The following is a 19808-nucleotide window of genomic DNA, read 5'->3' as shown; positions in this document are numbered from 1 at the left end:
ATTCCACCCCTAGGCGTTGAGCCGCTCGCTCAACAAGAGCATCAAACGCTGGCCCTGGAGATGCCTCCGGTTCCTGCAGCAGCTCATCCAACAAGCTGCAAGAACATTCATCCTGCTGAGATCCCGCTTGGGTGGTCCCTAGGGGACCTGGAACGCACTTGCTTCTTAGTGGGAGGTAAGCGTTCCTCTGAGGGGGAGCGCCGACACTGGCCCACTGTTCTAGTGGGTGAGCGAAAGCGTCGTCTGAGAGACTGGGAGGGTGACCCGGAGAGCCGTAGGCGGACGGTAGATGGTGCTGTTTCCCTTGAAGGGGGGGCAGACTCAGAATGGTATCCTCTGCTGGAAGCAGATCCCAGTCCCACTGCCCTGTTGGCTCTAGCCTTGAGGACCCGCCTCTGGAACTTCCCAGTTCCCACGAGCCGAGGCAGCGTGTTCTGGCATAGTGTGCATAACAGTGCACGTGCTCGGGTTGCACGGTAGAGTGCATGGGCACAGGTGGCGCATGTGTGCACACAGGGTGCACGATAAGTGCTCGGGCACCTGTGTGCACGGTATGCACAGCGGTGCATGGGGCACCGATGTTTACCGATAAGTGCATGCACGGTTGCACGGGGCACGGATGTGCACAAGGCACTTAGGTGCATGGCACTGATGTACACGGGAGAGTGCACAAGCACAGGGTGCACAGGTAAGTGCTCGGGCACTGAGATGCACGGATGTACGTGGGCACTGATGTTGCGGGGTGCACGGGCACGGATGTGCACAGGGCACATTATGCATGGGGTGCATGGGTAAGAATACGAATACAAGAGCTAAAAGCAGGCGCCTAAAACCAACCGAGCCTGGTGATTTTGCGGCCCGCGCTCAGCGAACGTAAAACTACAGATTCAGTGAAATAAATCCGGGGAAGGGGCAGCCACCAGCTTCCTGTGCACAGAGGGTACAGACACTGAATTAAATAATAAAAGAGAGTTGTAAAAAGAACCGTATAGTTACGTTCAATCCCGATCAAGGCTGAAAGCAAAAGAATCTGAGCTTCCTAAGCTCTGTGTAGTCTTTCCTCTCCCGAGGGGTGGGGTGCTGACATCAGAGCTACGGGGGCCTAAACGCAGCTTTTATATTAAGCTCAGCAAAAATCAGAAAACCAAAAATCAGAAGCCCTAGTTACAATATTATTAGAATTGTTCACATCTTTAAAGCAGCTTTTTCTTTCTTTTTTTCTTTTTTTTGTTTACAAATTAATGATTTCTAATATGTTTATAAGTGTTCTGTGGTATTTTTGCATGGTAATTTGCTTGTGTTTTTCACTGATTATACTATGCATTTACCATAGTTTACATGTTTTGTCATGTTTTTTAACATCTTTACCATGCCTCTCTGGACTTAACAGTGTTTAACTGGGCTTCACTATGCTTTCACTATGATTTGTTACACTTTGCTATACTTTTACTATGATAAACTTTTATTAAGGAGAACACTTAGAAACATATAATATGATTGTTTCCCCATGCAGGCGGCACTGAGAGAAGTGCAAGAATTCTGTGAGAGTCACTGCTGGCTGGCTGAAATTCACCAGTTCACATGCCTGTGGAGCCCTGACAGTTTGGATGCTATGCAAGGCTGGACGGCTAACCAGTACGATGACTGTATCATGCAGATCAAAGCTTGGACTGAGAAACTGATGAATGTGGAGCAAAGTTTTACCACCAGTAACAAACTCCTCACCGTAGATTGTGCAGTCCTACATGAGGAAATAGGTATAAAGTTCAGGGATACATCTGTGTGGTATATATGTTTTTCTGTTTTTGAAAATCATGATGTCTTTTTATGTTTCCCCTGCAGTTCATGAGCTGGACTCCATTAACACGGACATCTTAAGATTTCTGACCTCTGAGGTGGAGCAGCGAGCAGAGAGCTGGATATTGGAGCTGAAGAGAGCAATTGAGTCACTGAGCATTACAACTTCTGACATTGAGGCTTTCGGCCACTATACAAACATGGTATTCTACTCTTTGGATAGCTAAGGCTCCATTTGACACAATTCAGAGAGTTCTCTGTTACCCTATTGAAAGCATGGTAAAGCATAGGAAAGCAGTGTAAAGAACAATGAGGTATGGTAAAGCATATTAATAAACATGGTAAACCAGGGTAAATTATGGTTAATACATGGTAATACCATGGTAAACTTATATAAGGGTAGTGCTGTAGGAATGTTGACACTGTTGACTGCTTGTTTACTGAATGAATCACAAGTACAATGTTATTCCTTTATTACAAATACAAAACAACTGGGTGAGATATTTAGCCTTTCTTATCTTTCACTAGGTGGAGCATTACCAAAACATGACCGCAGACCTTCACCAGCAGCTTGAATATGTGCGTTCCCTGCATGAGAGAATTCGGAAGAACTACAGACAGCTCAGTGGAGAAGATGAAGCTATGGAGGAACAGGTAAACAAGAACAAATATTTCCTATCAACAAATATCACTGCTTTCCAATCACCATGTTTTTACCTCCATTACCCCATTTGACTCTGCTTCTTGACCTCAAATCTTTTTTTATTATTTATCTTGCAGATGTTGGACCTGTGGGACAATTTTGTGCCCCTTCTGCGAGTGGCAACAGAGACTGTCAGCTCACAGCTCCCCTCAAAGGTGGATGCTGTGGATGCCACCTTCAACACACTTTCCCAGGAACTACAGGACGTGGTCTTCCTAGCAACCTCAGGGAAGTTCCTGGACGTATCTCAGAGTTCTGCAGAGATGCTGGGGGAGCTGCAGGCGATGAGTCGACAGTTTCACTCTTTGGCTGGGCAGCTATACGGACTGAACAGGACCAAACAGAGTTTAAAAGGTATGTGGGGACCAACTGGTGGCCTGTTTTTAAAATAGGATTTGTCACACAACACTGTTACCATGCAAATTAAAAGGTTAAATAAAATGAAAAGGACATTTTTTAAAATGACATTTTGCATACTTTACTTTAACATAGTCTTGAACTTGTCAAGTTTATTATTTCCAGTCAAAGATACCTATCCCCATGGGCGGACGTAGTGGAGCTGGATGTACAGGATGTATGTAACAAAGTAATAAAGGACTGCATATATGTAGAGAACTTTTTGTCCAATTGCCACAAAACTTGCTGGGGACATTTTCCAGCATAAATAATTTGAAATATAAATATTTTGGGGCATACAGATGCTCTTTGTCTGTCTCTTCAGCTGTCTTTGTGAATATCATTTTAAACGTTTGCATGTATCTTGGGAATCACTTGTACAATTATGATGAAACTTGAAAAGGACATTCTTTTGCACAGATGTATTCTTTGATTTTCTAGCGCTTGAGCTGTTTTCAAATATTTTCTTCATTCCGTTGCCAACTGGATTCACGGGTTTGATCCTGAGTCTTCTTTCTTCATAGGAAAGCCCCTTGATTTGTCCTTCATCCCATCAGCAGGACGGAAGCTGGACACAAGGAAAGCCGTTTGGGAACTCCTCCACATCTCCAAACAGAAGATAAACGATTGGAAACAGCTCCCCTTTCACAAGGCATTTATTGTCACGATTAACTTCTAGCTTATGAAACAATTCCTTACATTTGTTTTGCATTTTGTCTCGTGTAGTTTTGAAAGAAAAACATGTTGTAGCAAACAAGAAATTACTAGTTTTAGAAGTATATCTGCCTTAATATAAGGTTGTCTTGCAATTCCTTGGTCCCCTAGAATTCAAATACTTATTTTTACTCAAGGCAGCATTATCCGTCAATAACTATTGGAGAGATGAGCTGTAAAAAACCATAAAGTTCAACAACACCATCTGCCTTTAGCTTGAACAAGGAGATGCCCACCACTGCCGGCCTATTGAGTATCATACAAATCTTCTTGTAAGGCTTCCAAAGTTTAATCAACAATTGCTTTTTTTTTTTTTAATTGAGCTGAATCTTTTTATTACCTTGCAGTTCAATGTGGCACATGCCCTGGAGAAGGTTAACGAGGGGTTGTTGATGGCAGCTCAGCTGTCTCTGTCCCTCCCAGTGGACGATGGCGTTCTCAGACAGACCAAGGAGCTCATTGAGAGTTTCAACCAGTATCTTCCCCTACTGGGCAAACTCAGTAGCCCAGTGTTCAAGCAAAAGCACTGGAGAATCCTCTTCAGAGGTAAGAATAAAAGATTGCTGCAGTATATCTGCTTAACAAATTTGCACTTCTTCAGACAGGGACCCTTCCATTATAAATGGGAATGCCCTTGTTTCCACTCTCTTTCACTGAATTATTATACTAAACCTCTTCTGGGCCCGCCCAGAACCAGTCCATCAAATGGCCGCACTCCCTCCGACATCATTCGAGCACAGCTTGAGACTCCCGTTTCTCTCGAGCTCATAAACAGCTATTTTTCTGAGAAAAGGGAGTGTCTAAGTGAGTCCGCCTTCTTCTGGAGTCGAGCTCTGTGGCAGAGTGGGTCATCCCTGACACAGCGACAGAAAGACCTGCTATGGCGGTCTGTCCCTCCCCTCGGTTTCACAGACAAACCTTTCTTTTGGGTTTTTCACTGGCTGAACCCTATTTCTCCCACATGCTGGTGTCTTTGACGCCTTGAGGAAATTGGATCGGCTTCATCTGTGTCTTATTCTTTCTCCTTAAGAGCAGGTGGAGGAGCTGACTCACACACTCTCACACACACTCCCTGCATCAGACTCCGTCAGGTTCAGCTTCTTAGTGTTTTAGCCTCAATGTAGTGTTGTGCACCGACACCAGCTGCATGGCGTCAATGACAAAGCCAGCTCCTCCCATTAACTGACAGTTTCAGTATATAGAGTAGAGCAGTCTCTCCTGCAACTTTACAGAGCACTTTGTGTCCCTAGGAGCTGGCATTCCCGGGAGCCATCTGGAGTATCGGCGTCAGTGCACCACAGACATCTGGGTGCTTAATACCGTTCAGACCGGCTTACTCACTGTAGCATCAGTCACGGACCAACAGGACAACTCTGTGGTGTCTCCAGGGCTCTAAGTTTAGATTTTTAACTACTGACTGGCCCCTTGGGCCACTGAGCTACTGTTTTTTTCTCGCCCAGATGCAATTTTATATTTATATTTTTTCACGATGGTTTTTATTTTCAGTATGTTTCTAACTGTATATGGTAACCAAAGAGCGCCCACGTCTCATGGCTAAACAAAGCCTTTCAATATATGTTACTTCAGCCATTTAACATGCACACATTTGTGTGCTTGTCAGAAAATGAAAATACTGTTAAGATTTGAAAATGTATGTGTACAAATGATACTCAATTTTTTGCAAACAAACATGCAACCAAGCTGTTACCATATGGTCACAGCAAAGCTAAAACTGAATTATAATAATCCTAATTAGGGATCCGTGGGTCAGTGTAATTCAATATACGATTAAGTGAAAATAAACTATTCGAATAGCATATTACATATTCGAATACACAAAAAAGGCTTATTGTGACAAAGTGCCCACCCCTGTGTGTATTTTCTGTTATGTGTTGCGTGTGGTGTGTTAAATGTTGGTGTATAGGCATTGGTACATGGGATATAAACAGGTCTGTGTTTCAAGTGTGTTTAAAAATGTATAATTGTATTTAGGCATGGGATTGTACATCACTTCACGTGCATTTAAAGTAGTTAATATGTGAGCATGAGGTTGCACATAATTAATTCACGTGCTGGGATTCAAGTGAGTAATTAATTGATAATTGAATGCCAGCACAACAGTATATATAGATGCACATTTTACTCCCCCGGGGTTGGGTGTTCTGTGAGTAGGGAATGGGAGAGAGAGGAGGAGAAACCAAGTTAGAGTTATATATCAATCAGTACTTGTTTATTTAAACTCACCGTGTTTGTTAGTGTGTCTATCTGCTCACCGTTTGTTAAGTGTTAGTCTGTTTTTGTTTGTCTTTTTGTTTTGGCGTAAAGTGCCGTGTCCTGTGTCTTCTGTTTGTTTAAATCTTTTATTTACAATAAACCGCCGCAAGCAAGCGTCTTCATCATTCCACTTCATCAGTCTTGTCTCGGTGTATTCATTTCCTGGTTCTGACGTCACCACTCGGCCGTCTTTGTGACACGTGGTGTCCTGCTTGGGATAACAACGCCTTCAAGCGTCAGACCAGTAGAGGTGTTTTTGTGAGAAAAAAAAAAGGACAAAGATGGGAAAGAAGGGCAGAAGGCAGCAGCCACAACACCAGCCGGAGGAACAGCAGCCCGGGTGTTACTGCTGCGCTGAGCCTGGGCATTCTAGGATCAACTGCCCCTGGTACCCCCTCGGGCAGCTACCCCAACTATTCCCCATCTTTGGAGGTGAGCACTACATGGCTTGCTGCTCTGTCCATCAAGAGAGGGCGAAGCAGGGGTCGCCTCACTCTTCCCCCACCATCAGCTGGGAGGTTTTTTTAAAGAACCGTGCGGCAGAGTTATGCCCTGGCTGTGGGGCTTATGGGCACACGTTAGCCATATGCCGTACGCAGTATGGAGAGGAGGAACTGGCCCAGGAGACGAAGGTGAGGAGGAGGCAGAGAAGGGGAAAGGGGAAGAGGAAGGCAGAGCATCCACCGCCCAAGTCTCCACCAGCAGAGGAAGAATGCCTGCTGGTTTTGCCTCCAGAGGGAGAGGAGCCGTCTCCAGCGCCAGAGGGAGAGGTCCCACCGCTGTCTCCAGAGCAGGAGGGAGAGCCGCACCAGTCCCCTGCAAGTGAGGGAGAGCTGCACCAGTCCCCTGTAACAAGGTTAGACTACACGCTGCTCCCACCTCTGTCACCAGGAGACTACATACCTCCGCCACCTCCATCAGCAGGAGCAGAGCAGCAGGAGCTGCCTCTGCCTCCACCACCTTCACCGGCAGGAGACTACACGCCTCTACCACCTCCATCGGCAAGAACAGAGCAGCAAGAGCTGCCTCTGCCTCGGCCACGTGGACCAGCAGAGGGTGAATGCCTGCTGGGTCCCTGTCCACCAGCAGAGGGTGAATGGTAAGGCATTTTTACCTTACTTTTATGACTTATTTATCTTACTTTATGACAGGTTGTGGCAAAGTGGTTAACTGTGTGCAGGTGCAGGAATGCAGCAGTGATTAATGAACAGACTGACAATGATGGTGCAATGTTATTTTATTTTTAAATCCAATTGTCTGATGACACACAAACACAGTCAATAATAATGGTGATTAGCACTATAGCGGCGTGTATTGCGTTATTGTAATCCACGGGTTGGTCCTGAAATAATAACAGTCCCGTTCTTAAACACCCACACGAAACACAAAACACATACTCAAGTCCATAGTGCGTGCTAAGGTGCTTGTGGTGTAAATACAGTTCTTTGTGAAACAAAGTGCAGTGATGTCCGGGTAAGTGCTGGCCTGTACGACAGCTCTGGATTGTGCTAGCTGTCTAATAAAGAACAATCAGAATAGTTAGACTTGACAAAACAAACATTAAACACTCACGGTTATTTTACTTTCGTCCTTCAGCGTTTCTCTTAACCATAATCATAGGAACAAATCACCAAGCTACATCCCCTATTTGTACCTTCAGTCACACTTCCTTGGTTAGCGAGTGCAGCCGTTTCTCCTTCAATCTGCGGTTGCCTAATCACTTTCCCTCTGGGGCAATGACTTAATGTACCGCAGAAAGGGGGCTCCCTTTCTAGATGGCCGACTTCCATCTAACCCCAGGAATTAATTGTCGGGCCACTGCGTCCTCACAGGTCGGAAGGGAGATATATCAGCAAGAATCGTTTTGTCTCTGTCAAATATCCCACTGCTCTGAGTGGAGCCAAAGGAACACTCGACTGAATCTACCTTTCCCATTACTCCACCCTTCCGGGAAAAATTATCTGCATTTTGGTATTTTTTTTCCTGCACAGCGAATCATATGATACATGAAGGGCTACAATGCCAGATACCACTGAGTTATCCGGGCATTGCTGTCCTTCCTTGTGCTTAACCACCTGAGTGGGGCGTGGTCTGTGACGAGATCAAGTGAATGTGCCAGCAGGTAATATCGTAAAGAGTGAGTACCCCATTTAATGGCCAAACACTTTTGACCATGGAGTAGTTGTGCACCCGGGGGAGCATCTTTTTGCTGAGGTTCAATATTAGGTGTTCTACTCCATCTACCTTTTGGGACAAGACCACACCCAAACCAACATCTGACGCATCGGTGTGGAGGCTGAATCTCTTGGTGTAATCTGGTGTCATGAGGGTGGGGGCCTGACAGCCTCTGTTTAATAGTATCAAATGCCCCCTGACATTCTACTGACCACTTAATAAAATTTTAATGCACTCTTTTTGGTGAAGTAAACTAAGGGATTGACCACTGTGGCATACAGTGGCTTGCGAAAGTATTGACCCCCCTTGGCATTTTTCCTATTTTGTTGCCTTACAACCTGGAATTAAAATTGATTTTTATTTGGATTTCATGTAATGGACATACACAGAATAGTCCAAATTGATGAAGTGAAAAAAATAACTTGTTTCAAAAAATTCTAAAAAATAAAGAACGGAAAAGTGGTGCGTGTATATGTATTCACCCCTTTTGCTATTAAGCCTCTAAATAAGATCTGGTGCAACCAATTACCTTCAGAAGTCACATAATTAGTTAAATAAAGTCCACCTGTGTGCAATCTAAGTGCCACATGATCTGTCACATGATCTCAGTATATATACACCTGTTCTGAAAGGCCCCAGAGTCTGCAACATCACTAAGCAAGGGGCACCACCAAGCAAGCGGCACCATGAAGACCAAGGATCTCTCCAAACAGGTCAGGGACAAAGTTGTGGAGAAGTACAGATCAGGGTTGGGTTATAAAAAAATATCCGAAACTTTGAACATTTGAACTTTGAACCATTAAAGCCATTATTAAAAAATGGAAAGAATATGGCACCACAACAAACCTGGCAAGAGAGGGCCGCCCACCAAAACTCATGGACCAGGCAAGGAGGGCATTAATCAGAGAGGCAACAAAGAGACCAAAGATAACCCTGAAGGAGATGCAAAGTTCCACAGCAGAGATTGGAGTATTATCCATAGGACCACTTTAAGCCGTACACTCCGCAGAGCTGGGCTTTACGGAAGAGTGGCCAGAAAAAAGCCATTGCTTAAAGAAAAAAATAAGCAAACACGTTTGGTGTTCGCCAAAAGGCATGTGGGAGACTCCCCAAACATATGGAAGAAGGTACTCTGGTCAGATGAGCCATCAAGGAAAACGCTATGTCTGGCGCAAACCCAACACCTCTCATCACCCCGAGAACACCATCCCCACAGTGAAGCATGGTGGTGGCAGCATCATGCTGTGGGGATGTTTTTCTTCGGCAGGGACTGGGAAACTGGTCAGAATTGAAGGAATGATGGATGGCGCTAAATACAGGGAAATTCTTGAGGGAAACCTGTTTCAGTCTTCCAGAGATTTGAGACTGGGACGGAGGTTCACCTTCCAGCAGGACAATGACCCTAAGCATACTGCTAAAGCAACACTCGAATGGTTTAAGGGGAAACATTTAAATGTCTTGGAATGGCCTAGTCAAAGCCCAGACCTCAATCCAATTGAGAATCTGTGGTAAGAGTTAAAGATTGCTGTACACCAGCGGAACCCATCCAAGAACATAAGAAAGTTTACAAACGAGAGGAGGCCATTCGGCCCATCTTGCTCGTTTGGTTGTTAGTAGCTTGTTGATCCCAGAATCTCATCAAGCAGCTTCTTGAAGGATCCCAGGGTGTCAGCTTCAACAACATTACTGGGGAGTTGATTCCAGACCCTCACAATTCTCTGTGTAAAAAAGTGCCTCCTATTTTCTGTTCTGAATGCCCCTTTGTCTAATCTCCATTTGTGACCCCTGGTCCTTGTTTCTTTTTTCAGGCTGAAAAAGTCCCTTGGGTTGACACTGTCAATACCTTTTAGAATTTTGAATGCTTGAATTAGGTCACCACGTAGTCTTCTTTGTTCAAGACTGAACAGATTCAATTCTTTTAACCTGTCTGCATATGACATGCCTTTTAAGTCTGGAATAATTCTGGTCGCTGTTCTTTGCACTCTTTCTAGAGCAGCAATATCTTTTTTATAGCGAGGTGACCAGAACTGCACACAATATTCAAGATGACGTCTTACTAGTGCATTGAACAGTTTTAACATTACTTCCCTTGATTTAAATTCAACACTTTTCACAATGTATCTGAGCATCTTGTTAGCCTTTTTTATAGCTTCCCCACACTGTCTAGATGAAGACATTTCTGAGTCAACAAAAACTCCTAGGTCTTTTTCATAGATTCCTTTTCCAATTTCAGTATCTCCCATATGATATTTATAATGTACATTTTTATTTCCTGCGTGCAGTACCTTACACTTTTCTCTATTAAATGCCATTTGCCATGTGTCTGCCCAGTTCTGAATCTTGTCTAGATCATTTTGAATGACCTTTGCTGCTACAACAGTGTTTGCCACTCCTCCTACTTTTGTGTCGTCTGCAAATTTAACAAGTTTGCTTACTATACCAGAACCTAAATCATTAATGTAGATTAGGAATAGCAGAGGACCTAATACTGATCCCTGTGGTACACCACTGGTTACCACACTCCAGTCTGAGGTTTGGTAACTTGAAGGAGCTGGAGCAGTTTTGCCTTGAAGAATGGGCAAAAATTCCAGTGGCTAGATGTGCCAAGCTTATAGATACATATCCCAAGAGACTTGCAGCTGTAATTGCTGCAAAAGGTGGCTCTACAAAGTATTGACTTTGGGGGGGGTGAATACTTATGCACGCTCAAGTTTTCTGTTTTTTTGTCTTATTTCTTGTTTGTTTCACAATAAAAAATATTTTGCATCTTCAAAGTGGTAGGCATGTTGTAGTGTAAATCAAATGATACAAACCCCCAAAAAATCCATTTTAATTCCAGGTTGTAAGGCAACAAAATAGGAAAAATGCCAAGGGGGTTCAATACTTTCGCAAGCCACTGTACTTGGAGAGTATCTATGGTAATAACCAGCTAACCTCAGTAGAGACCTGTGGCAAAGTGGTTGGTAAGGGGAACAGGTGTAGCGGTGATGCGATGCAGGAGTGATGAACAGACAACAGTGATTCAGTGAACAAGTGTTTATTTGTGCTGTTTCCAGGTCTGGCGACCGTCAAATAATAAATCCCCGGCCGTACACAACAATGTGTAAAGCGTGGGGATGGTGAACACAGTACAGTCTCACACACAAACAAAGGCACGGTCACCAGTCCTGGGTGATATTCAAACGTGCAGGTGCTCTGTGCAGTGGTGCTCCGGATAGTGCTTTATGTGGCGACAGCTCCGGAGGTGTGCGTTAATTGTCTAGTGGTGCGAAAAAGACAGACAATTATAAACAAACAAAGACAACAACACGTAATACACTCTGAGAGCTCCTCTCTCAGTCCTTCTCTCCTCACGTTACCCTAACGAAGGAAAAGATCAGCGTTACCCTGGCCCCTATATGTAATCCCGCATGATATCTAGGTAAACGGTTGCAGCTGCCTTATTACTTGCAGCTGCCTCTCGTTTACCTTTCAAATCAATACGGTCTTACAACAGAGTCGCGCTTCTTTCCAGGCTGACCCACTTCCCTGACCCGGAAACGAACTGTCAGGCCAGCCCTTCCAGATACTTCTCCTCTCGTTCTTTAGCGCCCTCACAGGTCGGGAGGAAGATTCATCACCAGAACTCATCTTTCCGTCACAAGACCTCATCTGGTTTTGGGGATTGCTGCGTCCACTAAAGTCTGGACCTTGGTGATAACAGGTTTCACCCTTCCATTCCATATTACAAATCCCAAATATTGTGTCTCTGTTTTGGCAAACGCACATTTTCTCAAGGTAGCTGTTAGCCGGACTACCCTTAGAGACTGAAGGACAGCCGTGATCCTAGCCAAATGCTGTGGCCAGGTAGATCTGTAAATAACCACATCGTCAATATACGGGTCTGCATATTCACGAAGTGTGGGTAAAACCTGGTCCGTCAGTCTCTGAAAGGCAGTGGGCGTACCATGGTTGTGAAATGGAACAGCCCTTAAGGAGTTGAAAATGCGGTTTTCTCTCTAGAACTGCGGGTTAAGGGGATCTGCCAGTATCCCTTCGTCAGGTCCAGAGTGGAGATAAACCTAGCCCAGTCTATCGAGAAGCTCGTCCACATGAGGCATGGGTTAGGCATCGAACTTGGCAATAGCGTTTACCTTACGGAAATCAACGCAGAAGTGGTTGATGCAATCCTTTTTGGTCACTATCACAATTGGACTGTACCACTTGCTCCTGGAAGGCTGAATCACCCCAAGTTCGAGCATCACCCATACCTCTTTGCTAACGCCACTTCATCGACTTTCTGTGATCCAGTAAAGTCTCTCGCACCGTGACCCCTGGGCGAGACATAATGGCATTTCAAGTTAGTTCAGAAAAAAACTTAATTGAACTCAATTAACTTACACAGCTACAGACTTTTTTTAGTTGTTTTTATTTTATTTTTTTATTTAAATCCTCAACTTGTGAATTGTCCGTGTGGGTTCTAGCTTCAGATCTGCGTTCAGTATTGTGTGTTTGTGTCTGGGTGCTATGTCCTGCTTAACAACACCTACATGTTTGCTCTGCAGTGCCTCAAAAGGGCACTTTATAGTGATTATAATTTATAACCCTTTGTTGTAATGGGGGAAGAGAAATACATAAGGGTGTGAAATCTGCATTGGGGGACTTTACCCAGAATATCTGTGGGTAGTACAATGTAGAATTCCCTCTTACACTAGATTTTCCTTCTAAGAATCTAAGGTGAGGTGTGATATATTTATCTAGCTCAATGAAAAGTAAGAGGTGAGTGTCTAAGGTTTTTGCAATATCAATGTATTATTCTCTCTTTATCTCTTATTGCCCACATCTATTAACTCATTGTGTTGAATAATTAGTTTGCCACTTTCAATGCAGAATCCTCATTTCTGCCAGAGCAAGTCAACTAACATGTAAAGTGTGTGTGTAGCTGTCAAATGTACTCTTATATCATTCTTTCTCAGAAAATAGTACATTACTGTGGCTGCTTGTGGCAGCGTTTACCCAAATTGCAATTTGATTTGAGACCGTGTCTCTGCCCTGATCTGAACTTCTGGAAAACAAACAGAATATTTCATTAGCTTTTCTTTTTTGGGGTTAAGCTTTAACCCAGCACTTTCCAGCAACTCCTGTTCTTTTGTGGTATTTGCTTGAAACAAAAAATCATCAACATCATTAATAGTACTGTATGACTGTAAGCATTCCTGCAAATCAGACTTCATATCTGGGTCAGTTGTTATTAATGTAGCAACACTGAGTTCTGTATTTTTAACCAATTGACTGTTCTTAGAATTGAATTGCCATAAACAGTCCCATTTCGTAACTGGCAACTCTGAGTTGTTAACTGCTAACTCTCTTGCTGTAGCAGAGATTCTGTCTGTGTGTCTTTGTGACACAGCTCAAGGTTCTGAGAGGGTGTTTCCTGCATGTTTGACATCTTCCCATTATCAGGCTCCATTATCTGTGGTAACCTGTTTTGTGTTTGATGGCTGCAGCATTTGTGAATCGTAAATGACAGAGCTCTCGTCTTGGTCAGACAGTTCCAACAGGTCTTTGTAATGATCAACAACCAAGCTTATTCCTTCTTTTGCTTTCTGTTTAGACATTGCCGGTCTTCTCTTCATTACAACATTCTCATGTTTTTCATAATCTAAATCCACATATTTTATCTGAACATCAGTTCTTTCTGAATTTTCCTCAATCCTGTTTCTGTAAAACTTAATTTATCCGTAAGATTGTCATTCTCTTTCCCAAGTTCTGAAACTGTAGCAACAAGGACTGTCTCTACTGTTTTAAACACTTACAAATCTATTTTGTTTTCTTTTAATTCAGTTCAAATTTTTCAATTTGACATTTTAGTTTGGGTATGTCATCAACTTTATCCTTCAGATCTTCAACATTTTGATTCATAGCCATTACACAATGTGCCTGCTGTTTTTATTTTCTTTTTGACTGTGCCTCCCACAAACGCTCAATATGTGTTCGTACACATTTCTTTTATTCTCAGAACTTTCATAAGGACCTTCCTTACAATGTTTTGCTGTCCATCCCCCAGCCCACAAACTCCAATTCTCTTCCATTTTTAATGATATCTTATAACCTCTGTTACGATACACAAATAGACAGGTTCGTAAACTGCGATATAAGTTTCTTGTCTTGACAAACACTTGGGATCCTCTCCTTTTTCCAGGTGATCAATCTGGTTCTCCAACAGTATACTTTTAACACTTACTTACAGTGAGCAAACAATTATAGTGCTTTATAAGTTTTGCCCAAGGTTTGTATAACTCTGCACAGGTTGAATGAAAATGTATTCTCGTAAATTTCTAGTCTCCAGTCCATGTCTAATGCTGTACAATTTTCATACCCATCATACAATAGACAAATCCTTATACTGTAATAAGTCCTGCCTAAGGACTCAGTCTCAGTCTCAATCTCTTGTCAACGTCAAATGCTATACAACTTTTTCCAAACTGTTGCACCATATTATATCAACACAATCTTATACTTATCTGAGTTTCTGGTTCGATCCGCGTAGTCTCAGTCTGTTGTTTTCTGGGTGCCTGTTTTTCTGGAAGCAGTTGGACAGCATGGATGGTCATCACCACAATCCAGGTTACAAAACTCCCCGATTTAGTCGTTGCCACCCAGGAGCTACAGCGTCGGAGGACAATGCAGCTCTGGGCAGCCTACAGGCAAGTCCCCAGGCGCCCGGCCAGACTACAGGGGTCGCTGGTGCACAGTGAGCCGAGGACACCCAGTCGGCTGTGGAATAGCCCAGACTCGAACCGCTGACGTCCAGGCTATAGGGCGTATCCTGCCCTCACGCCTTTACTGGATGTGCCACTCGGAAGCCCCCCTCGCCCCGATTTTTTTTAAAAGAAAAACATTAGCTAAGAACGACTGTCCTGTTTTCAAATAGTATGGCTTGCCAATGTTGAAAAAAGGCAGAAAAGAAAAAAGGAAAGAGAAGTCGCAGGCTTCGTCTTTTGGCTTTCAGATAAAGTTTATTGAAGATAAAAGTTCTGAGTTGCAAAGTTTCAAAAGTTTCAAAGGTTCAAATTCTTGCGTTTTGATTGTAATGCTGCTGTTGTCGGTGCTGAGCTGATTTGAGATTGTCCTGGGCCAAACGACTGACCAAATCCAGACGATCTCTCAGTAGGAGCACATGCTGCACTACATTTTTGGACGAGCCTTTGTTCTCTTTCCACCCCTTTCTCAACAGATAGAGGATGCCGTGAGGCTGTTGGCCGTACAAGAGCTCGAAGGGGGAGAACCCTGTCGAACTCTGTGGCACCTCTCTCACTGCAAAAAGAAGGTAGGGGAGAAGTGATGCCCAATGCTTTTGCTCTTAGTTCATAAATCATCTCAGCATCTTCTTTAAGGTCTGATTGAAACGTTCCTCCAAACCATCTGTCTGTGGATGACAAACAGATGTCCTGATGGGATGTATATTTTATATTTTGTACACTTGCTGTATTGTGCTAGACAGAAAGTTAGTTCCATGATCAGTCAGGATTTCCTTGGGGATTACTCTAGCCATAATCTGCACTAGTTCTTTGGCAATTGCAGGTCAGTGGAACTGCTTTCAGGTATCGCGTTGCATAATCTACTATTTTTCGGTCCTTCTCTCTTTGTTTTTCTGGGACACAAAACAGGAGAAAACATTCACCAATCATTTCCCCTTTTACTTTTTCTGCCACATTTACTTATGTGGCTGAGACTGCCGTTTATTTCTTAGTTCTTAAAATTTTGACCTCTTGGCCCAGAATAACCGGTTGTGGTAACTTTTCCGCTACTCCTACTAATAGGTGACGTTTTATCGGTCCTACCCATAAGTATATGGATACAGGAGATAGCCACCTGACCTCATGGCTGCCACGACACACTACCCAAGAGAGCTGTCGGAATTAAGGTCTGCTCACACCCTGTGTTCACTAATGCGTGGGTTTTCACTTTCCCTAAAACCACATCATGACCCTTCCCGACCATTTTCCCCTTGCTTACCCTCTTCTGATGCCCACTTGCATGTCGCCACGTCACACTCTATAACTTAGCTTGGTGTCTCAGCTGGTGGCATTTAAAACAGGTAGAGGGAAAGGAGGGAGCAGAGGTTATGTATTTGTCCCGTTGCTGGTATGGCAACTCTACCCCAGCTGGGGGTCAGCCTTGGCCTCCTTGGAGAGGAGGCAAGGTTGCCCATTGGGGTTGGCAGTCCAGGAGGTCTCGGACCTGGTCCCAGTGATGGTGGAGTGGAGAGAAGAGGTGCTGCTCAGCTGCTCCGTTGTGCTGGAATGGTGAGAGGAGGTGGTGCTCGGCTGCTCCGTTGTGCTGGAGTGGAGAGAGGAGGTGGTGCTCGGCTGCTCATTTGTGCTGGAGTGATAAGTAGGCCGGTCTGGGCGGAAACCAGGGAGTACTTGAAGTCCTCGCGAGTTTCACAGCATCTTCCAGGGTGTCGGGATTGTGGTGCTGTATCCACGCCTGGGTTTCGGCGTCAACCACATGGCAGAACTGCTCAACCACGATTACCTCACCCATCTCCAAGCTCGTTTTCTTGGCGGGGTTGAGCCAGTGCACTCTGTGATCGCACATCTTCTGTGCGACAACCCTGGGGCATGTATCCAGGGACCTCTTGTACTCCTGGAGCTGTACACGGTACGTTTCCCTGTGATGTTCAGGTGGCGCAGAATGGCTTTCGTTAGCATTTCGTATGGCGGCTTCAGCATCCATCAAAGCCTGGTAGGCAGGGCTGGAGGTGCAATAAGAAGAGCCCTGTTGATATGCAATACCTTTTAAACTGGTTTTATTGTAAATAAAATTACTTTTAAACAGCTCATGTAAAATAAACAACACGTGTGAAAATAAATTGGACCTTTACCGTACTCTGACCACTGTCACGATAGGGTACTGGGCTAGGGTAATTCCAATTTATCGAAACGTTTTGGAAAAATAAACGAATATATACTTTTCTTACGGCGTTTGTGTGTGTGTGTGTGTGTGTGTGTGTGTGTGTGTATATAATATAATAATATCTATATGATATATTATATATAGTACTTATATATACTGAATATACCACTTTTCTTAACTCACCCTTGAATTATTTGGTGAATTAATGCTAAAAACTATTCTTGATTGAATTGTGGACAGAGCCACTCGCAAAGGATTTCGGATGGCCACACAGTTTCTGCCTTTTGTTTTAATCGCTGTCATAGCTGAGAACCCAGCCTCTCAACGATATGTTGATGCAAAGATGACCAGGCTTTTGAGCGTGTTGTCACTTAGCTCTGGATATTCAGGCTGCACTCTGATCCAAAATCCAGCCAGCGAGCTGTGTTGCTCGAAGGTTGCCTTCAGACCGTTGTCATTGGACAATTCAATCAGCTTGTCCAGATGACAAAACGTTCTTGTGCATGATGAAAGGGTTGTGTATCCATTCGTGTCCGATGCGATGGTCTTCAGCTTCTGGAAAGTACTCATTGAATTTCAATGAGAGGGAAACAAGATGGTTCGACACAGTGCTCATCAATATTGCTCTTTTATCTGGCTCAAATGTTCCTTCTCTCATGGCCTCAGCTAAGGCCAGAAACATTTTGTAAATGTTTGATCCAGATTGTATCCTCCATCTAGTAGTCACCAATTAGTTTTTTGTTGTTTTCTCCCCAATTTAGTAGTGTCCAATTATTTTTTCGCTCCGCTCACTGCTACCATCCCTGCGCTGACTCGCGAGAGGTGAAGACAAACACGCTGTCCTCCGAAGCATGTGCCATTAGCAGCCTGCTTTTCTACACACTGCAGACTCACCATGTAACCACCCAGAGCTGCCAGACAACAGGAGTTGCTGGTGCGCGGTGAGCCAAGGACACCCTGGCCGACCTAACCCTCCCTCCCCCAGGTGGCACAAATTGTGCGCTGCCCACTGGGAGCTCCCATCCTCGGTCGGCAAAGAGAACCTTTGCTAATGTTAGCCACCAAAACTCTGTATGCAGTAGCAGTTGCGTGTGCGCCACTCCCATCTCTTCACAACTCTGACGACATGGTTCAAAACTTCATGAAGGCACTCACTAATTTTCTTTGTGGCTGGCATTTCGCGATGAATGAAACACCAGATCAACTGACAATTTGGAGCAACTTGCTTCACTCCGATTACCAGGCCTTAATGACACCCCGTCATTGTAGCTGCACCATCTGTACAGATTCCATAACATTTACGTCAATCAACGCCACATCGATCAACGTATTCATTCAGAATGTGGTGCACCTCAGCACTGTTTGTCTGTTGAGGAAGTTCAAGACAACAGAGAAGCTCTTCTGCAAAATCACTGTTATCTTTAAATCTAACACACACAAGAAGTATTGCCTTATTTGCAATGTCTGTGGATTCATCCAGTTGCAAAGAAAATACTTTGACTTCTTTACGTTACGAGTTGATTTTCGATGTCGTCTTCCATATCACAGATTCTTCGGGCTACAGTATTGTCAGAAAGGGGGATCAACCTTAGCGACCTGTAACGAAGCAAGGAGGATGCCTTTAACGCAGCAGTGCTGACCTTAGCTGTTTTGCTTATTCGATTCTGTTGCTTTTTTAACTCTTGTTTTCATTGGAAGAATTCGAATGGCTTTTCCACAAAAGTGTGTGCTGATTGTGCTCCTTAGCTAGAGGCTGCCACAACGTGTTTTGTGGGGAGAAATTACTTAAAATGAAGCCACGAAACTTACGAAATTTCTGCGCACATTGTTAGGTAAGTACAAATAGGCCTGTTGTGACTGGAGAAGACTAATACAAATAAGCAGAAAACATGTATTTTATATTTTGTTTTTACATAAATATATATTTTTTTAATTTAGCCTGCCAAAGATTTGTCATTTTTCTTGAAAATGTCTATAGAATATACTACTTTACACAAAACACATTACCTCCACTGCACGATTCCTCATCATCAGTAAGTATACAGGCACGTTTCAATCAATTAATTTACATATTACTGAATGTATTTTATTGTACACAAATAGGCAAATAACTTTCCTAGAACGCTGACAAAAAGTCATATAATGGAGGAAATAGAAGAATATTTTACATTAAGTGGAAATCTCAAACAGTAACAAAAAAAAAGATGCAAGAGTATATAATGCTAAGCTTCAATATTTAACTTCTATTCCAAAATCTAACATTTTTAACAGCACTGAAAGATAGTGGCAAGCGGTGAAAATGTGATTTAGTAAACAGTATCACTATGAAATGTACCTTTTTATGACTTCTGTCTGGACACTTAACATTTCTTTTCTCTCACACTTGATAACAGTGCTCATTATGTGTTCTAATTCTGCAACTTTTCCACATAATGCCTGTTGATGCAGAATGAAGTCTAAGAAAATTGGTACTTCTGTGTTTCTTTCTTTAATTTTCTCCAGCACTCTGCGCTAGCCAGTCCAGTCTTTTGCCCAGTTATATATGGTGCACCATCTGTTGTAATCCCAGTTAGTTTCTTTCAAGGTAATTCTGCACTTTCCATGGCTTTTTGAAGTTAAAAAAGCCGTTTCCAATGGTTGTGTTCATGCTTAAACTTAAAAGCTCTTCAGTAACATTAAAGTTAATATTACCTGCCATTTCGGTAATACGCTCAGCAACCATCTTCCGAGACAGAATGACTTTAGAAAAAAATAATATTTGTTTAGGGCATATTACATTAGCTGTTTTAAGTATGCACCTTTTAACATGCAATCTTTTTACTAACAATACAACTGACATCGAGAGCGC

General features: G+C 43.4%; 3 protein-coding genes across 3 annotated transcripts in view; all 3 read left to right on the top strand.

Moving 5' to 3' along the window:
* The window catches only part of LOC121327794 (dynein heavy chain domain-containing protein 1-like), a 56319-nt gene extending 56177 nt beyond the window's left edge, over positions 1-142 (top strand). Inside the window, exon 12 of the mRNA XM_041272000.1 lies at positions 14-142. Coding sequence (XP_041127934.1) covers positions 14-142 — 129 coding nt within the window. The remainder of the gene's footprint in view (positions 1-13) is intronic.
* A 574-nt stretch (positions 143-716) lies between these two features.
* Positions 717-3575, top strand: LOC121327793 (dynein heavy chain domain-containing protein 1). Its single transcript, XM_041271999.1, has 6 exons — positions 717-791; positions 1514-1757; positions 1843-2000; positions 2326-2451; positions 2578-2854; positions 3421-3575. The coding sequence occupies exons 1-6, from the start codon at positions 717-719 to the stop codon at positions 3573-3575; spliced, it is 1035 nt and encodes a 344-aa protein (XP_041127933.1).
* A 272-nt stretch (positions 3576-3847) lies between these two features.
* Positions 3848-19808, top strand: part of LOC121327792 (dynein heavy chain domain-containing protein 1) — a 66850-nt gene continuing 50889 nt past the window's right edge. The window contains exon 1 of the mRNA XM_041271998.1: positions 3848-4156. Within this exon, the coding sequence (XP_041127932.1) occupies positions 4003-4156 (154 nt within the window). The 5' untranslated portion in view covers positions 3848-4002. The remainder of the gene's footprint in view (positions 4157-19808) is intronic.

Source organism: Polyodon spathula, chromosome 15 (assembly GCF_017654505.1).
Source record: "Polyodon spathula isolate WHYD16114869_AA chromosome 15, ASM1765450v1, whole genome shotgun sequence".
NCBI classification, from domain to species: Eukaryota; Metazoa; Chordata; class Actinopteri; order Acipenseriformes; family Polyodontidae; genus Polyodon; species Polyodon spathula.
Note: the sequence above shows the minus strand (reverse complement) of the source record. Positions and strands in the feature narration are given on the sequence as shown.

Coding starts and splice junctions, on each gene's coding strand:
- LOC121327793 (XM_041271999.1), top strand. CDS start 717: ATGTACGTGGGCACTGATGTTGCGGGGTGCACGGGCACGGATGTGCAC. Junction 1,758..1,842: donor AGTCCTACATGAGGAAATAG/GTATAAAGTTCA, acceptor TTTCCCCTGCAG/TTCATGAGCTGGACTCCATT. Junction 2,855..3,420: donor GACCAAACAGAGTTTAAAAG/GTATGTGGGGAC, acceptor CTTTCTTCATAG/GAAAGCCCCTTGATTTGTCC.